Source organism: Capricornis sumatraensis, chromosome 16 (assembly GCF_032405125.1).
Source record: "Capricornis sumatraensis isolate serow.1 chromosome 16, serow.2, whole genome shotgun sequence".
In the NCBI taxonomy this organism is placed as follows: Eukaryota; Metazoa; Chordata; class Mammalia; order Artiodactyla; family Bovidae; genus Capricornis; species Capricornis sumatraensis.
This window is the reverse complement of record NC_091084.1, coordinates 31,810,093-31,827,803: the sequence shown is the minus strand read 5'-3', so window position 1 is coordinate 31,827,803 and position 17,711 is coordinate 31,810,093. Positions and strand designations below refer to the sequence as shown.

Sequence of the window (17,711 nt, the reverse complement as noted above, 5' to 3'; positions counted from 1 at the left end):
TGTGTGGTTTATGAAAGCCTCTCAGCTCTGGGGCTCTCCCTGAGGTGTGAATGCCTGGGTGCATGGAGACCTGCACACTGGTGCACACGCACATGCAGAGGTGTGTCCCAGTGGTGGGCCAGTGGCTTTGCTGGAAACAGACAAGTGTGGCCCCTGGTTGAGGTCAAGCCACTGGGGAATGGAGAGCAGGCACAGTGGGAGCAGCCTGACCCCCGGCAGGGCCTTCTGACAACTGCTTTCCTTGTCTTTCAGCCCATGAGGCTCCCAGTCCCCACCGAGTGCCGCCCTGAAGGATGTCCCAGCTCTCCTCCACTCTGAAGCGCTACACAGAATCGGCCCGTTATACAGATTCGCCTTTCACCAAACCGAGCTATGGCACCTACACTCCCTCTTCCTATGGAACCAACCTGGCTGCCTCCTTCCTGGAGAAGGAGAAGCTGGGTTTCAAGCCCAGCCCCCCTACCAGCTATCTCACCCGTCCCCGTACCTATGGCCCCCCCTCCATCCTGGACTATGACAGAGGCCGCCCCTTGCTGAGACCTGACGTCATCGGGGGTGGTAAACGGGCCGAGAGCCAGACTCGGGGCAGCGAGCGGTCTTCAGGGAGTGGACTCAGTGGGGGCAGTGGATTCCCTTATGGAGTGACCACCAGCTCCCTCAGCTACCTGCCTGTCAGTGCCCGCGACCAGGGGGTGACCCTGACCCAGAAGAAGTCGAACAGTCAATCAGACCTGGCCCGGGATTTCTCCAGCCTCCGGACCTCAGATAGCTACCGGCTGGACTCTGGGAACCTGGGCCGCAGCCCCATGCTGGCCCGAACTCGCAAGGAGCTGTGCGCCCTGCAGGGCCTGTACCAGGCAGCCAGCCGCTCTGAGTACCTGGCCAACTACCTGGAGAATTATGGGCGCAAGGCCAGCGCACCTCAGGTGCCCACCCCGACCCCTCCCTCACGAGCTCCCGAAGTCCTCAGCCCCACCTACCGACCCAGTGGCCGTTACAGTCTGTGGGAGAAGGGCAAGGGCCAGGCCTTTGTGTCCAGCCGCTCCAGCTCCCCAGGGCGAGACACCATGGTGAGTTTGCCCCTTGGGGACCTGGTGATGGGCTGGGGAGGAAGCCACTGATGAGGAAAGGGCTTCCACCTTGACAATCGCAGACAGAGGTTTTCCTTCCCAGGCCTCACAGTGGCTGTTCCTATAGCCCAGGTGGGGACGAACCAGGGAAGTCATCTCAGCACACCTGGTGCCCTCGTGGCTTGATGTCTTTGCTCAGGGGCTCTCCCACTCTCCCCAGGAAATGCACTTCACGACCCGTGCACTCGACGATGGCCCTGCAGTGCTCTTGGAAATGCCCAGCTACCCTCACATACACTGCGACTCTTATCCTCTGCTTTCCCACCCAACATGCCTGGGGCCCCTGCAGGCCCTCCCCCATCCTGGACTGCATGCTGAGACCCCCAGACCACCAGTGTGCCCTGTGGTAAGAGAGGCCCCCTGGCGCTGACTGCATCTCTCCTCCTGCTCAGGCTTTTATCTCTGAGTCCAGAGACATGGCTTAACGTTGGAACGTAAGACATCAGGAGAAGAGGATCTCTCCTCTGATGGATGCTGCCTGGCTGCGGACCAGGGGTCTAGACAGGAGTAGTTCTCATGTGTCTTTGGAGAAAATGGTCCAGAACTTCTTGTCTAGGGCTTTAGATGATCCAGTCTCTTTCTACTCCAATGTGCCTGGGATCAAATAAGGGAAGAGGCTCTGCTGGAGACTTGAGTGAGGGCTGGCATGACCCACCCACATCTGATCCCTGACACACCTCTCCTGGGGCACTGACTACAATTCTTCCTTTTGTGTAGTCATCAGTTTACCCATTAGGTGGTGAGCTTTCAGAGGATGAGAAAGAAATCAAATCTCCAGATCCCTCACTGTGTACCTAGCTCAGTGTAGAATTCAGCTCACCTGCATATCACATGGATGGTTGAATGGATGGATGGACGGGGGAGTTGAATAGATATATGGGGGAATGAATGGATAGAGGGGGGAGTGAGCGGGTAGATGGATGGATGGATGTGAGTGGGTATTCAGAAGGACAGGCAAGCATCTGGGCAGGAGAACTGGGTGTTGTGTCATCTTCATTACTTTATGTACCCTTCTACTCTTAGGACACGTGTCTTTTAGAAACAATAGCTGTGCCATAGCAAGAAATGCTGTTTAGGGGACTTGTCCAGAAAAACGGAACAGGGGTACAGGATAGGGGCGGCACTTTGGGACACAGACCTTGAAGCTTGTCAGAACTAAAGGTCCTGAGAGGACAAATTGATACCATTGCTTAGAGAATCTCAGCCTTGCTGGACCCCCTGTGAAGTGCCAAGGGAGATCCAAAAGCTGGTGCCTCCCAGAACATTCGGACCCTGAGAAGGCAGGGCTGGCTACGGTGGAGGGCTAGAGTGGACGAGGAATGGCAAACAACAGAGTGGCCTCAGAGAGAGACACGCTCTCAGGGGACACATACTTGGGTTGAAGCGTGATTGGCTGGCACAGGTCTGGTGTTGCTCATCTCAGGGGCAATCAATCAGAAAGTGGCTCTCAATGGAGGGGCCTGGGTGTTAGAGGCTTCTGAGGGGCTCCCTCCCTTTGTTCAGAAGGACTCTTTATGGGGCTCAGTGTTCCTAAAAAGTGGGGTCTGTAGACTGACTACTTCAGCATCATCTGTGCGCTGAATTGTCTGGGGGCCCCATCCAGACCCCCTGGAGGCAAACTCTCTAGGGATATAGGGCCTGAGACTCTGGCCCTTTTTCACAAGCTTTTCAGGTAATCTTCAAGCACACTGAGGTGTGAAAACCTCCCCTCCACAGACTAAACCACAGAGCCATTCTCAGCCCCAATCCCCTGAGAGCAGGCCCGCCTCCTTCCCACACAGGCAGATCCCAAACCTCCCTAGAGTCTCCACAGCAGACACCCTGGCCCCAACCTCCTCCCCTAGGGCCAGCCTGAGGGGAGTTTTGCAAGAGGACCTCAGAGAAGTGGGCAGGTTGACCCAGAGCAAACTCAGCCACTGTAACATCCCTTTTTTCCTGTCCAGAAACAACTCACAACACACAGGAGTAACCAGTAGCCCTACAACTGAGCTAGTGTTTCACTCTGAGCTCTTCCTCAAGAAAAAGGTCGTCTGAGTTTTTCTGTAACAGAAAAACCCAAACAAATTTCCTGGTCAGCTCAATACTACCAACTGGGAAAGACTTCTCTTGGGCTCAGCGGTGTAAGACCTTGATTTAACCTCACTTCTCTCCTCTCACCACCCTCACCCTCGCTTCTGGTGCTGATCACATCTTGCTGGGGTGAGAACCACCCTGTCCATGGGGCCTGGACCACTTCTTTCTAGAACCAGGTCCAGTTTCTTTTCTGACCTCCATCAACGGCTCTTCCCATCTCATTCATTCATTTTATGGTGTTCAGCTTACTAGCAGCGTAACCTTAGAGAAACGCGTGAACTTCTGAACCTGTTTGCTCTGTAAAATGAAAGCAATCATAGTTCCCACTTCAGAGATCCTGGTGTGGAATCAAAGGTTGTCCTGTGAAAGGGTTTGGCACTTAGTAGGTGCTTGATCAATATCAGTCCTTTCTGCCTTCCAGGTGCTTGGTGGTGGGGGTGGGGGTGGGGGGTTGGTGCAGGAGAGGTGTGAGCTGTGGTCCCTGCCCTCTGGGAAGCTTGGGGAAGTAAGTTCTAAAAATAGTTGCACCAGGAGGCTGCCCTAGGTGTTTTTTCAGTGTCATAGGTGATGGGAAAGGGAGGTCATCCGAGGCTGGGATGAACAGTTTGGCCGCTGGAAGAACACTTTGCCTCTTTAACCTTGGATACCTCTCATCTGAACTGTTGCCTCACCCATAAAAGGGAATGGTCATGCCTGCCCTGCCCACCTCCCAGGGATGTCATGAGGTTCAAAGCAAATCATGGATGCAGAGGAATTTGCAACCAGTAAAATGCAATGGGAGAGCTGCCTTCAACTCAAGGGGGAAAAGGTGCTGCGGGAAAAGAAGGGGACTTTGGCAGCTGACTGGAGTCGGGGGAGGGGACCACCACCGGGAGGAGCAAAGGTCAGAGAGTGCATCCCAGGGCAGGGCCCCGGGTGAGAGCTGACTCCTCTAGGCAGCCCTGGCCCCGGGCTCTCTGGGCAGCTGACAGGTCAAAAGAAGCAGGACCAACGGGGAATAGAACAGATCTAACCAGACTCAATCCTCCTGTTAATAGTAACAGCCCACATGAACTTGAAACATCACAGACTCAGCTGAGCATGAGTGAAGAACTGGTGGAGGGGGACAAGAATTCTGAACACCTCCCGTCCATGGCTGGCTTGCTTAAGCACCAACAAGATGCCAGTCCACGGAGTGTGCGCTGTCAGCCTAGGGCAGTGAGGGCGCCCTAGACTCCCTCTTCAGATAGATTGCAGAGGAGTTGTATGTTGGTTCGGAATTGGTTTTTGGTTTTTGTTTTTTTTTTTAAAAAAAAAAAAAACCTTCACTACCCACAGTGGGGGCTTCAAGCCAGGCCAGGTGGGTTGGCCCTGCAGAGAGCCAGGGGTCCAAGCCCCCAACTTGGTCACATCCCCCCTTCACCCCACCTCTCTTGTTCCCCTGGGCCTATGGAAGGACAAGCTGTTCCCATTGAGCCCTGCCAGGGCTGCGCTTTAACCCCTACAATCCATGCTAATCCTCAGCTCCACCCACTCCAGCTGCTCTCTCCCCTGAGCCCTGGTAGTTCTGCCTGCCAGCTTCAGCCCTGCGCTCACCCTGCCCAGGGCACCCTCTCCTCTCCCTGAGAAGAGCTGGGAGCTGGCCCAGGGCCCTCCAGAGCACAAGTCACGGGCTGGGCACCTACTACTCAGATGCGAAGCCCGGCCCAGACTCTTGCCCTCACACGGCCTCTCCCACACCCTTGCCCTCTGCCCTGGGACCTGTTGCTAGGAGCAGTCAGCCTGGGCACCTGGACTACCTAGATCCTATTTGCCCCTGGGGGGGCTGCTGACTCATCTCACAAAGCCTCAGGTTCCAGCTGTTCAGTGACAGGGAGATTATATAAGATGAGGTCATGTGATTCTCCTCTTGGGTGGGACTTTGGACTTGACTGCTGTCAAGCAGTGAGGGGAAGGGAGGAGTTTTAGTCTGAAGTGGAGGACAGTGGCGGCTGTCCTAGGACTCCTGGGTGAGAAGTGTGACCTTTCCCTCTGTCCCGACCTTCTCGCTGTTTACTCGGCCACACTGAACTGCATCCCTGCTGTCCTGTTTGTCCAGCTTGGCAGCCTGAGACCCTGGGGCTTGTCCTCGCCCACATGGCCAGCTGGAGGAGGGCAAACTTCCTGAAGGCCTGAAGCTGTGCTCACGGCCTAGGAAGGTCACACAGAGGGGTCCCATGGCAGGACTGATCCTAGCTGCTGAGAAAGAAAGAGCAGTCGGTTTGTAGTTTGTGGTCAGAATCAGCAAGAAGCTAATGTCTCCAGGCCTTGAAGACCGGCTGTGGACTGCGACCTGGCTGGTGGCCGTGGAGCCGCCTTACTCAGGCTCATTTTCTCTATCAGTGCCCAGCACCATGCTCCCTACTTCTTCCTCCACCCCCACTCTGGGATGGATGTCTCTGTGAGTGAGTTCAAGTGGTATGGGGGTGGGCTCAGCAAGGTAGGAGTTAATCCGAGCTTGGCAAAATGTTCCTGCCTGTGGGAGAGCCGCTCCACTGACCATCCTGCTGCAGAAATGAACATCATGTTCAGGGCCCAGAGCTGCACACGTGGTTCCCTGCACCCTCTCACCTCAGTGGAGACGTAAAACTGGCGCCCCACACAGAGACGTAAACGAGAGAGGGAAGTGTGTGGGCCTCTGGAATCCAGCTGGTCCAGACCAGACTACCCAGGGGCTCCAAGGAGCACAGAGCTTTAGGCCTCCTGGGGTGTGCGTGATGCAGGAAGGAGGAGCTTCCCAGGGACCTCGGTCCAGCTGGCTGGCCCTCCCTCCCCAAGGGCACTGGAGGGCTGAAAGCCGCACCCCTAACAAGGACCCTGAACCCCCACCAGTTCAATCAGGCCGCCAGTCTGTCCCATCTTGCGTGGGTAACTGCAGGTGCATGCAGGAGCAGGGTTTAAGCCGTGTTTCTAAACCTAGGACTGGGCTGCCCACTAACAGCTGAGAAAGCAAGATATTTGTAGTCTTGTCTTCACACAACTAAACCTGACTTTAATTTATTTAAATACTCCATCCGTGCCAGGGGGGATTTGAGGGGAGAAAATACCGCCAGGGGAGGCAGGCCAAGCACGGGGTCTGAGAAATGGCAGTTTTGGGCTCCAGCAAGGAGTTCTGCTCAGATTAGCTCAGTGTGTTTGAGGCAAAAAGTCACAGAGCCAGAGCCAGATTCAGATCCCCAAAGACTGTCTGCTTTGCCCATGCCGCTTCAGAAAACGGCACTGAGGAGAAAGGGTCTCTCGGGGTCCTGGTTAGTTGAGAAATCACCACAGTTCTTCATGGCCGTGTCCAGCAGCCATCACACCTGCCTGACGAGACTGGGCCCCATTTGTATCTCTCCAACCAGACTTCTCAAAGGGCACCCATGCAAGAGCCTTCCCCAGCTGGGCCTCCCTGCTCCCAGCAATGCCCCTGACCTCCTACATCCCAGGAAAGAGGGAGAGAGCAGGCTGGCAGAATGCCATGATGTCCCCAGGGTAGCTGGCCTACGTCATGGGGAAACAGGCCGAATGCACCAGTGGGTGGCCGCCTGACAGCACTTCCTGCAAATCACTTACTCAACACACAAACCCAGACTGACCCCACCTTCTGAGGCTCAATGGGACTTCCAGCCCCGCTTGGTCTGGCCCCCTTTCGTAATGAGCTCACAGTCCTGCCCTTGAGGTATCAATGTAATGGTACAATCAACACCCAAGCTCAGACCCTTTACAGAAGTCTTAGAAATATGTATAAGACAAAGATAAACATACCAAGACAAATTGGTACGGTGGAAACAATGCTAGAAAACCGAGTACGCAATAATGGAATGTTTAGAACTTGGAGTTTATTAGAAAAGGCTTTGTGGAAAACATGAGTTTTGAGCAGAATTTACAAGGAGATAATTGACAGAGAACAGGAAGGGCATTCCAGAATCTCCTGGTAGTTGTTACTAGCATGGGTTTTGCTGTAGGACCCATTTGGGTTCAAAGCCCTACACCGCCATGTACCAGCTTTGCAGTCCTGGCAAGTTGTTGGACCTCTCAGGGCTTAAGATCCTTCATTTAGAAAACAGAGGTAACAGTTACTGCGTCACTGTCCCTGAGTTGTTATGCAAGTTAACTGGCATAATGTATATAAAGCACTCAGCAGTGCTTGGCATTTAGTAAGTACTTCACTGGTGACAGTTTTGTTAAAGGAGAGAAGGCATGTGCTAAAGCAGGTTGATTGGCAGCGGGGATTAGAGAAGAGTGAGGGTGGTAACCATGGTGCTATCCAGCCTATGGACCACAGTCTCACAGACAAGTCTACCTAAGGCTTCTGGACTGGCTGGAAGAGTCAGGTATGTCAGGGCACGGGAGCGATGTGATGAAATGCAAGCCTTGCTGCAGACAGTGTGGGACTGGCTCAGAGGGGTGTGGTTAGGAAGAAGGAAGCATGGAGGGAAAGCATGCATCTTGTCCAGGGCCCAGCTTTGATCCCAGCAAGGACAGTGACTGGAGATCTGCTCTTCTAATGTCACTTACCACCTAGTAGGATGCCCTGAAGCCCCTGCCTCCTGCCCACTCCTCCCACCACCGAGGCGGGAACACGGGGGCGACTGTCTGTGCTCCTCTCTCCACAGCACAGAAGTGCTGTTCTGTGGGAGGCCTGGGGTACAGCCACACATGTGTCCTGGACATATTCCCCATGTGGCTGTGGTTGTGTGTGCAGTGCGCGTGTACATGTGGGGATGAGCAGGCCAAGAGGAACAGAAGGAGGCCACAGATGAGTAACAGCACACACTGCTGCCTCTCAGAGTATTTTTAAATGCTAAAAATACTGGCTAAAAATAGCCGTCAAGCTCCAAACAAGATACTTTCTCCAGGCAGATTCTGTGTGGATCCCTGATAGGTGAGACGGGTGGAGCAGCAGGAATAAAACCCAGAGACCTCTGATCTCCGAGCATTGCTACCCTTAGGGTCAGAGAAGGACACTCCCCCCAACACACCAACTGAGCACCAGTTTCCCCACGTGCTGTGACTTTCTTCCCACCTCCCCAAAACAAATCAAAATCTGAGATTCTCAGAGAGATGGAGTTGGGTAATTGGGTAGATGAGGCCAGAAAAAGGTTTCTTCCTGAGGCCAAAAGAAACACTGACGTGTTGTCATCATGTAAAAAATCTAGGCATTGCCTTTCTTGATAGTGGGCCAAACTAGGACTGGAGGGAGGAGGGGAGTTCGTCCGGAAGCCGTGGAAATCTACCTTTGGGTCCTCTTACCCTCACGGACTGGGTGGATATTGGGCTTCAAGAAGGCCTGAGTCGTCCTCTTCCACCCACACGCCCAGAATGTTGTGCAAAAGTTTGCGCGTGGGTGCATTTTTTCCTGAAAAAAATGAGTACAGGGCTTTCATCGGGTTCTCAAAATGATCTGCAGCCCTCCAAAAGTTAAGAATCTTTCGCTGCCCTCGGGGAAGCTCACCCGCTGATACTCGGCCTTGGAGACGTGTCCTCTTTGGGCCTCAAAAGCAGTTTCTCCCGAGTCCCAACCCCGAGGTGGTTCTCGGGCTCCGCGCTCCGGTCCTGCCCGCCAGGGTCTGGCCTGCCCTCGGGACTGCAAGTCTCGGTCGCGGGCAGGCCCGCCTGGTCCCGGATAGGGGCCGGGGGCAGCCAGGCCGGGGGTGGAGGCGCGGGGGCGCGGCCTCACTCCGGTCCGCGTGCCGGGGCCCGGGGGCGGGGCCGAGTGGGGCGGGGCCGGGCCCTGGCCCCGCCCCGGTGATGACGTCGCGCGGCCCGAGGCGCCGGTGGGGCCCCAGTCGGCCGGAGCGCGAGAGCCGGCGCCGGGTCCGTTGGCTGCTTGTGCTGGGGACGTTGAGGTGCGGGAGCTCGCGGTCGGCCCGCCGGAGCGGTTACCGCCGGGCGCCGCGGACGGCGTGCTGTGGCGGCCTCGCTGGCCTGGGCGTCCGGGCCGTGGGACCTCGCGGTACTCCCCCGCGCCCTATTGGCCAACATTAGGCGAGGGGCCGAGCCCGCCGCCCGCCCCCCAGCATGCGCACCTCGTACACCGTAACCCTGCCCGAGGAGCCCCCCGCCGCCCCCTTTCCCGCCCTCGCCAAGGAGCTGCGGCCGCGCTCCCCGCTCTCCCCTTCCCTGCTGCTCTCCACCTTCGTGGGGCTCCTGCTCAACAAAGCCAAGGTACGCGGGGCCCTTTTCCGGGACCCTCACGCCGAGGGCTGGGGTTCTGCCTCCTTACCGGGGTGCTCCCCTCCCGCCCCCTTCCACCGCGCGCCCGCCCGGCCGAGGCACAGATTCTTCCCAGCCCCCTCCCCTCCTTTCCCAGGGTCTCCCGACAAGGAGTGCCCCCTCCCCAGGTGATCTCACGCTTACTCGCGGCCCCATCCCCCTTGCTGAGGTCCCTGCCCCCCCACCCCAAGTCCCCCTGGCCCCTCCCTCTCCTCGACCCCAGCACCAGGTGGCTCTTGGGCTCGAAATTCCTGGCACCTATCAGGACAGGTGCAGAAAAGCGTAACCTTGACTAGTTCTCGGGGTGTGAGGGAACGGGCAGCCCGCTGGACTCTGCGGGTGTGACTCCTCCAAGGCCCAAAGCCAGCAAGAAAGGCTGGTGGGAAAGGGACCGCCTCCCCGTCACTCATCGCAAAACGCCCTCTCCCAGAGGGTGGGCAACAGGGGTCCTTTGACCCCGCGAAGGGCAAAGGAGTTGCAGACAGGGAAAGAGGTCAACGTCCCTTCCCTTCCCTTCCCTTCCCTCCCCTCCCCTCCCCAGTTCAGCTCGGTGGGCACTGGATCCCTTCAATGATGTAGCCGCCCCAGAGTGATGCTGGGGCTAAAAGCTGGGCACTGCCCCCTCGGGGAAGGGAGAAGGGGCCAGAGTTTGACAGATCTTATGTAACAGCACAAGCTCCCGTGTTGGCAGTGCGTGCACTGCCCCGTGCCAGGGCCACACCAGGCTCCTTGGCTGCAGCCAGGACTCATGGCTGACCCTCATGGCACAGGTGAAGTAAGCCGGAAAAGCCCTTTCCTGGGGTCTCAAGTGTGAGGACACAAACCTCCATCAGCCTTTCTTCTGTGGCCCGTGTTCCCAGATGTTTCCTCCATGTTCGCATAGCAGCGGGGCTCTCGCTCCTTCAGTGGGCGGTGAATACTGTCTGTTTACTGGCCATGGAGGTGGCACCTGCCTTCTAGAACAATGGCTGCTCCTGAGTCGAATTAGGTTTTCTGATGGCTAATTTTAAGTAAGTTTTTGCCCCGAACTTTTCTCAGCTCTTTGCAACTTGAGCTGCAGCAGCCCAGCTGGAGTCATTTCCTTCTCCTGCTGAGAGGCTGGTGTGCAGGGTCTGTCCCAGCTTCTCCAGTTTGGGCCTCTCCCTGTCAGCCCTGAGGTAGGATTGTTTTCCCCGTAAGAAAGGTCACTCCTGGGACATTTTGTTCCCCTCTGGAATGGAAACTGCTGACTTTCCCTGGAGCTCCTGATTTCCTATTCATGGCAGAAGAATATCTGGCTGGGCAGAGAACAGTCCTGCTCTCCCCTCCACTCCCACCCCCTGACTCCTTATACCCATCCGCCTTCTACACAGAGTGCTTGGAAATTGGCAGGCACTTTCAAGCTCAGGAAATTTTAGACAAAGGCACAGCCCCCACCCCCAGAATTAAGAGGGTCCTGGCGAAGAAGCCTTAAAGGAGCCTCCTGCATCCCTCCACCAGCCAGGCCAGACATAGGGTTAGATTCTTAAGGATAGTAACCCCGATCATGACCTGTTCTTCCTGACCTGCCCTCCCCTGGTTCAGAGAGAGAAGTGTCAACACCACAGGAATGCTTCATTAGAAAGACGCCTCCAGCCTCCCATTGCCGCACCCCCAACTGGCGCTGCGTGACTGCTGTCTCAGTCGAGGGCCCACTTTGGTGGACAGTGACGGTCACCAGCGGTAGAATGCTTTGCTTCTGTGGTCTGTTTAGACAGATGTTGTCTGAGGCATGAGGGGCAGGTGGGGGAGGTGTGCGAGGTAGAACTGATAAAGCAGTGCTAGAAAGAGGTGTTCGAGTGGGTATTCTAGGAGAGGAAGAGCAGGTATGCAGGTATGGGCAGGCTTTAATATTTAGTTCCAAATGAGCAACACAGACTTGAGTGTTTCTGTTGAGCCCCAGGTCTCCTTCCAAACGCTGATAAGGTTTTTGTCCAGGGAATTATCTCTGTTGTGGCCCACTGACTGGAACATCAGGGTTTAGATTGTCATACAAATAAGATTTAAATGTCATGTTTGGGACCATACACTGCTGATCTTCAGTGATGCTTGTACCCCACCTGCTGCCAATAGGCTTTTCTTTCTAGCTGCAGGTGGACAGCAGGTCTGCCTGCTGGTTTAGGTATTTCCCTCCCTACCTGTGAGTGTTAGACCTAATAACTGGCAAGGAGGGATCATCTTACTGGGGGAGGGGAGGGGGGTGGGGATCAGCAGGGCAATTCCTGAGAAAAGCCCTCCTTCAGCCTTCCTCTCCCCACCCCACCCCCTTATGCTGACAACCTCATGGGCTTTGAGCTGCTGACAGCACACGGCATGAGTAATTTTAGCTGAGTTATTTCAGGCTCCTGTTCTGATCAGGGTTGAGCTGGCCCCACGCATGCCCCAGCCAGTGTTGCTCCAGAGTTGCCTGCTCCCAGTCCCCTCCCCAAGAAAGAGAGTAGCAGGCTCATCTGTATGCTGATGCTTTAACCCTTTGAGCCGAAAGGTTATTTGACTTCTTGGAGGTTGGGCCAGGATTAGCCAAGAGACCTGGACAAACAATGCTCAGAGTCCTGTTCACTCTCCCACCCCTTCACCAGCCTCCAGGAGAAGTACAGGAGCAAGAGTAGCACCTTCAGCCAGGTGCTGACCTCTGCTTGGCCGCAAGCTGCCATCAGAAGGATTCCCAGCCAGTGGCTGATCAGGATGTTGAAACCTGAACCAGGCAGGGAGGATTCTCCCAGGCTCTAAACAGCCCTCAGGAGCTGAGCTCAGCTGGAAGGAATTCCACCTGTCTCTGGCAGTTCAGAATGGCAGGCCGACTGGAGCTTTTCCCCAGCTGAAGATCTAAACTCAGTTTAGATGTTTTGTCATTGAACTTTTGAAGACCTCCATGAAGTGTTCATTATGACAGCTGCTTTAGATATCAGACATCTCAGAGTACAAATGTAGGTCATTTGAGAGAGTGCCTGGATCTGGGACCTGAAATCCGTCAGAATCAGGTATATGAATTCCTAGTCTCTGGCTTCTAATGTCCAGTCTCCAATATGGCAGAGAATGAAAAGTATTAACATAAAGGATGGGAGGGTAACTACATGTCAGTTAAAGAAAGCAAAACCACATAAGAAAAGAAAGCAAAATCTTGAGGAATGTTTTTGTCATGTGTTGAAAATGACAGGCGTTCCATACCCCTCTTTCCTACAATGTAAAGTAGATTAAAGTTGAAGAGAGGGTCATCTGTGCGGCCTGAGGCTAGTGGCTACAACTGGCAGAACGTTGCAGAGAGAACCTAACGTAGGCCAGGCCTCTTCCTTCAGCCTGAATATGCCTCATGTTCTTTGCTTACAGAATTCTAAGAGCGCCCAGGGTCTGGCCGGTCTTCGAAACCTTGGGAACACGGTGAGTTCTCCCCAGCCAACTTCTTTCCCAAGGTGGGACTCAGTCCCATCTCAACTGGGACTGTCTAACGAGATGATGCTGGCTACAGCTAACTCCCTACCCCCTAGGCCAGTTGGTACCTGTCCTTCCTGGCTGATGTTTTACAGAGTTGCTGGGCTCTGCCTCACCCCCATCCAAGCAGGAAGCACTGCTAAAGGGCAGTCACCCTTTTAACTGATACCTTAGTCACTTTCCTGGATCCTTCTCCCCCAGGACATCCATCACATCCCTCCCACTCTGTCCAGCTGCCCGATACTCTTTTGTACACCTCTGTAGTAAATAACCAGTTACTTCACCCGTGCCAGCAGTGGGGATTTGCCTCACTTCAACACTGTGACTTACAGAAAGAGGAACTTGAGGCTATGGGAGGCTTGAGGCTCACTTGTAGGCCAGGTATACCAGAGGGCTCTGAGTGTTAGGTAACTAGACATGCCAGCCAGGGGTCTTTGTTCCGCTGCTGACGTCTAGTGGTCTCCCACAGTGCTTCATGAACTCCATTCTACAGTGCCTGAGCAACACGCGGGAGCTGAGAGACTACTGCCTGCAGCGGCTCTACCTGCGGGACCTCAGCCACAGCAGCCGTGCGCACACGGCCCTCATGGAAGGTGAGGGCCCGGCCCTGGACACCTTTCCACGCTGCTGTAGGAGTCGAGGGTTACCTGCTTCTCTCCATTTCTCTTCCTCTGGCTTCTTTTTGTTGGGACTCTACAGAATAGAGAAAATGGCTCAGCTATCCTCCACGCCCCCCTCTACCCTTTTCTTCTTCCTATAGAGTTTGCAAAACTAATCCAGACCATATGGACCTCATCCCCCAATGACGTGGTGAGCCCCTCTGAGTTCAAAACCCAGATCCAGAGATACGCACCGCGCTTCGTCGGCTATAAGTAAGGGCCTTGGGGACGTGTCCCCCCCCAGAGTGGGTGGCGGCAGTAGCAGATTTGAGGGACCAGAGGTGTCGCTTAACTCCCTTCTCTTCACGTTCAGTCAGCAGGATGCTCAGGAGTTTCTTCGCTTCCTTCTGGACGGGCTGCACAATGAGGTGAACCGGGTCACAGCGAGGCCCAAGTCCAACACTGAAAACCTCGACCACCTGCCGTAAGTAGGAGGAGAGGGCTGGGGCCCGAACTATGGGAACTTCTTTGGGGATAATGATTTCAGAAGAATTTTGGATATTAAGGATTTAGATGGCTAGGCCTTTACACTTACCACGGTTTGAGGTCTGACCCAATTCCGTTCCTGTCTCTGGGTCCTAGTGATGATGAGAAAGGGCGCCAGATGTGGAGAAAGTATCTAGAACGGGAAGACAGTCGGATCGGGGGTAAGTGCAAGCAGGGGGAGTGGGGGTGGGTTGCCTGCCTTCCCTGTTTGCTTGGCCTGAGCAGAGCATGAGAAGCCCATTCTCCCAGGATCCCTCCAGCTTCCCCGCACCCAGCCCCCAGGGGACTGAGGTGGGAGCAGTGAGAAAGGAGCCGTGGCCTTTAGGCGTCATGTGTCCGTCTCTTCCCCAGATCTCTTTGTTGGGCAGCTGAAGAGCTCCCTGACGTGCACTGATTGTGGCTACTGTTCTACGGTCTTTGATCCCTTTTGGGACCTCTCTCTGCCCATTACTAAGGTAGGCACCCCTGTCGCCCCAGTTCTGAAACTCTTGCTCTTACGCTTTCACTTCGTTGACCTCTGACCCCTCCCTTCTCTTCCTAGCGAGGTTATCCTGAGGTGACGTTAATGGACTGCATGAGGCTCTTCACCAAAGAGGACGTGCTTGATGGTGATGAAAAGCCGGTACGTCACCCTCTGTGGCAGTGAGGGCACATCTCCCGGAGCCCTCTTGGGGGTAGACCAGCCTAGGAATTGCTGCATTCGGCTGTTGGCCTCACACATGAGTCCTTCCCAGCTCTGTCCTGTTATATCTTTCAGACGTGCTGTCACTGCCGAGCCAGAAAACGGTGTATAAAGAAGTTCTCCATCCAGAGGTTCCCAAAGATCTTGGTGCTCCGTATCCTTCAGATGGTCAGGGCAGGGGCTGACGGTAGAGAGTGAGGACTGGGGGCTGGCTGAGGGCCAGCAGGGTAGGACAAGAAAACTCGCTGGGCTCTCCCCTCCTCGACTTCCTGAGACGTGTAGTCACCCTCAGGGGCTGTGTCTCCTGTTCTGACTCTGTCCTTGACTCACGCCAACACCAGATCTGAAGCGGTTCTCAGAATCCAGGATACGAACCAGCAAGCTCACAGCATTTGTGAATTTCCCACTAAGAGACCTGGACTTGAGGGAATTTGCCTCAGAAAACACCAGTAAGCATTTCTGAGCTGGAAGCACAGAACCAAGGCACGGGTGTCTGAGCTGCAGATGGGAGGCCCCAAGGTGGCGGGAAGCGGCTGAGGAGAGAGAGGTGGAAACTGGGAGGAGACGCAGGACTGGGAGGGCAGGAGGAGAGGGCCCAAGGGACACCCTGGGGCTTGACACCTCAGGCTTCCTCTTCAGACCACGCTGTTTACAACCTGTACGCTGTGTCCAATCACTCCGGAACCACCATGGGCGGCCATTACACAGCCTACTGCCGGAGTCCGGTGACAGGCGAGTGGCACACGTTCAACGACTCCAGGTGAGACGGGCCTTGGGCGGGGCTCCCAGCCATCGGACACCCGACCCTCACGCAGTAGCGGTCAGGGCCAAAAGGTGTGGAGCTGCCCAGCAGAAGGCTCTCCAGAAGGAGATGGCCTCGGGCGTCCGATAGGTCAGAGACGGGCCCTCATGCTGCCCCGGCTGCGCGTCCCAGGCCCCCCAGGCTGCCAGGCTGACCTGTCCTGCTCTCTCCGCAGCGTCTCCCCCATGTCCTCCAGCCAAGTGCGTACCAGCGACGCCTACCTGCTCTTCTACGAGTTGGCCAGTCCACCCTCCCGCATGTAGCAACGAGGAGCTACATCCCATCCTCCCTTCCCCGTGGTGGCCCCACAACCTAAGTTTTTTTAAAAAGACCAAAAAAAGGCAAAAAAAAAAGTCCTGACAAATAAGAGGAAAATAAAGGAAAGTGAAGCTGCAGAGCAGGAGTTGCTGCAGCCTGGCCAGAGCCTGGAGCGGGGAGCCCGGTGCCCCCGAGCCCCGCCTGGTAGGGAAGATTGGCAGGACGCAGACCAAGCCAGCACGGTGCCCTCGACTTCTCATGTCTGCATTTGTAAGCGCGTGGTTCTTTTCCCATGTGTGATAAACCGCAGCCCTCTGTGGGGAGAAGATCCTTGTCCTCGGGCCCACTGGCTGTGGCCCAGCCCCGGCCTCCTGAGAACACAGCGCCCTCTGGAGCCTGCTGGGAGGATTGCCGCCTGGAACGCTGCCCGTCTTTACCTGGACCCCGCTTCACCCTTCCAGGAGCAAGAAAAACACCCATGAGCCAAGAGCCCTCTTAAGGCTGCTAACTCCAGGGGGACAGATGAGGGGACGTCTTTGAAAAAAGCTGGTTTTAATTTTTAAAAGCCCAACTTTTTTTTTTAATTACCGTAACTAAAGTTTTCAGACTGGAGATGCTCTCTTTCACACCTCTTCACAGCTGGGATGTTGTGCTGGTCTTTTTTTTTTTTTTTAATTCTACAAGTACAACTTTTCTAGTGCTAGCCCCCAGTGGTGCTAGGTGGGAGTTGGCCAGGCCCAAGCACAGCCACAGTAGACCTGGGATCTGACAGGTTGTTGTTTCTTTTTTTTTAATGTTTTGGATGGAATCTAGTTGCCTCCAAGAATTGTGCCTTATAGTGTTTGGGGACCAGGGGGTAACTGCCCCTCCCTGAAATACCCCTCAGCCTCTTCCCTCTTCCCCAGTGCCACGTCCAGAGCTGCCAGGGAGCTCGGGGTCACATCCACAGCCCCTGGCTCGTTTTGCACTGCAGAGGTGAAGAAGAGAGTAGGTAAGAGGAAATTCTTCTGATAGTGTATCAAGTTCTTCCCACAGCTTCCTCTAATCCAGCCCTGGTCTACTCCCCAGCTGTTGGAAGGATAGCACGAGCCCCTGATCCTTGAGCTGCTCTCACCTTTAATTTATTCCCCCTTAACTTGCTCCTTCTCCCCAGCCTCCCTGCCCCACCCCCCTTCTCAGAGCCTCCTGACATAGGCCCTTTGGACCGAGTTTCTCAGGGATGCCCATGCCACCCCCAGCTTCCCTTGGCATCAGTCTGCAGTTCAGCCTGGGAGCTGGAGCCTGGGTGTCTGGGGACATCTTGCCTCAGTTGTATGGTTCTTCCCCATGGGCTTGATTTTGCTCTTAAGTCGTCGGGCAAAACTCTGTTGTCCCAGAGAGAAAAGCTGTTCAGCACCAAGGCCCAGAGGTCTGTGGGTGGTGTACCCTGCACACCCACACAGCTGGGCCCTGCCTGTGCCCCTCGAGGGCAGAACTCTCCAGTGCTTCCAGGAGGCCGCAGAATAAGACACCCTGAGTCTAACTGGCCTGACACCCTTCTCCAGGGAAGACCTGTGAACCTGAGCCAAAGGGCTGGTGTATACACTTGTTTACCGTGTAAGCAAGAGTAGATGAATGTGTGATGTACAGTGGAACCTTGTACAGAATAAATCATAGCTTTGAGAAATAAGCTGATAAGTGATGGACTCTTGATTTGGGAGGGGTCGGAACCCAGGAAGCGCTCCTAGCCTATCAGTGGCCAGATATCTTACTGCTTCAACCAGGTTGTAAATTCCAAGTTCTAGAAAAAGTAAACTACCTACTTTTTAGCTTAAACGTCTCAATTCTGTTTTTTAAAAAAGCCGGAGTAGTACATATTTTGAACACAATATTCCTCATCTGGATTCACCGATATTTTAACTTTTTGCCACATTTGTTTATGTATATACACTTTATTCTTTGGGGCAAAACATTTAGGG

At 54.9% G+C, this 17,711-nt stretch overlaps 1 protein-coding gene across 2 annotated transcripts; it reads left to right on the top strand.

Annotated features, from left to right (window-relative positions):
- The first annotated feature begins 293 nt into the window (after positions 1-293).
- On the top strand, positions 294-15,796 carry USP2 (ubiquitin specific peptidase 2). 2 transcript variants are annotated; one of them, XM_068989063.1, is made up of 12 exons: positions 294-1,070; positions 12,765-12,815; positions 13,336-13,459; positions 13,627-13,738; positions 13,839-13,949; positions 14,108-14,172; positions 14,363-14,466; positions 14,553-14,633; positions 14,769-14,847; positions 15,035-15,142; positions 15,333-15,453; positions 15,671-15,796. In XM_068989063.1, the coding sequence occupies exons 1-12, from the start codon at positions 294-296 to the stop codon at positions 15,756-15,758; spliced, it is 1,821 nt and encodes a 606-aa protein (XP_068845164.1). In that variant the 3' UTR covers positions 15,759-15,796. The 2 variants fall into 2 exon arrangements, with proteins under 2 accessions (XP_068845164.1, XP_068845165.1); XM_068989064.1 differs by lacking the exon at positions 294-1,070 and adding an exon at positions 9,225-9,371.
- Positions 15,797-17,711: the final 1,915 nt, after the last annotated feature.

Bases quoted from the DNA above. Each gene is read 5' to 3' on its own strand.
- USP2 (XM_068989063.1), top strand. From the start codon at position 294: ATGTCCCAGCTCTCCTCCACTCTGAAGCGCTACACAGAATCGGCCCGT. The intron at 1,071-12,764 runs GTGAGTTTGCCC...CTTTGCTTACAG, and splicing joins CCCCAGGGCGAGACACCATG to AATTCTAAGAGCGCCCAGGG. The intron at 14,173-14,362 runs GTAAGTGCAAGC...TCTCTTCCCCAG, and splicing joins GGAAGACAGTCGGATCGGGG to ATCTCTTTGTTGGGCAGCTG.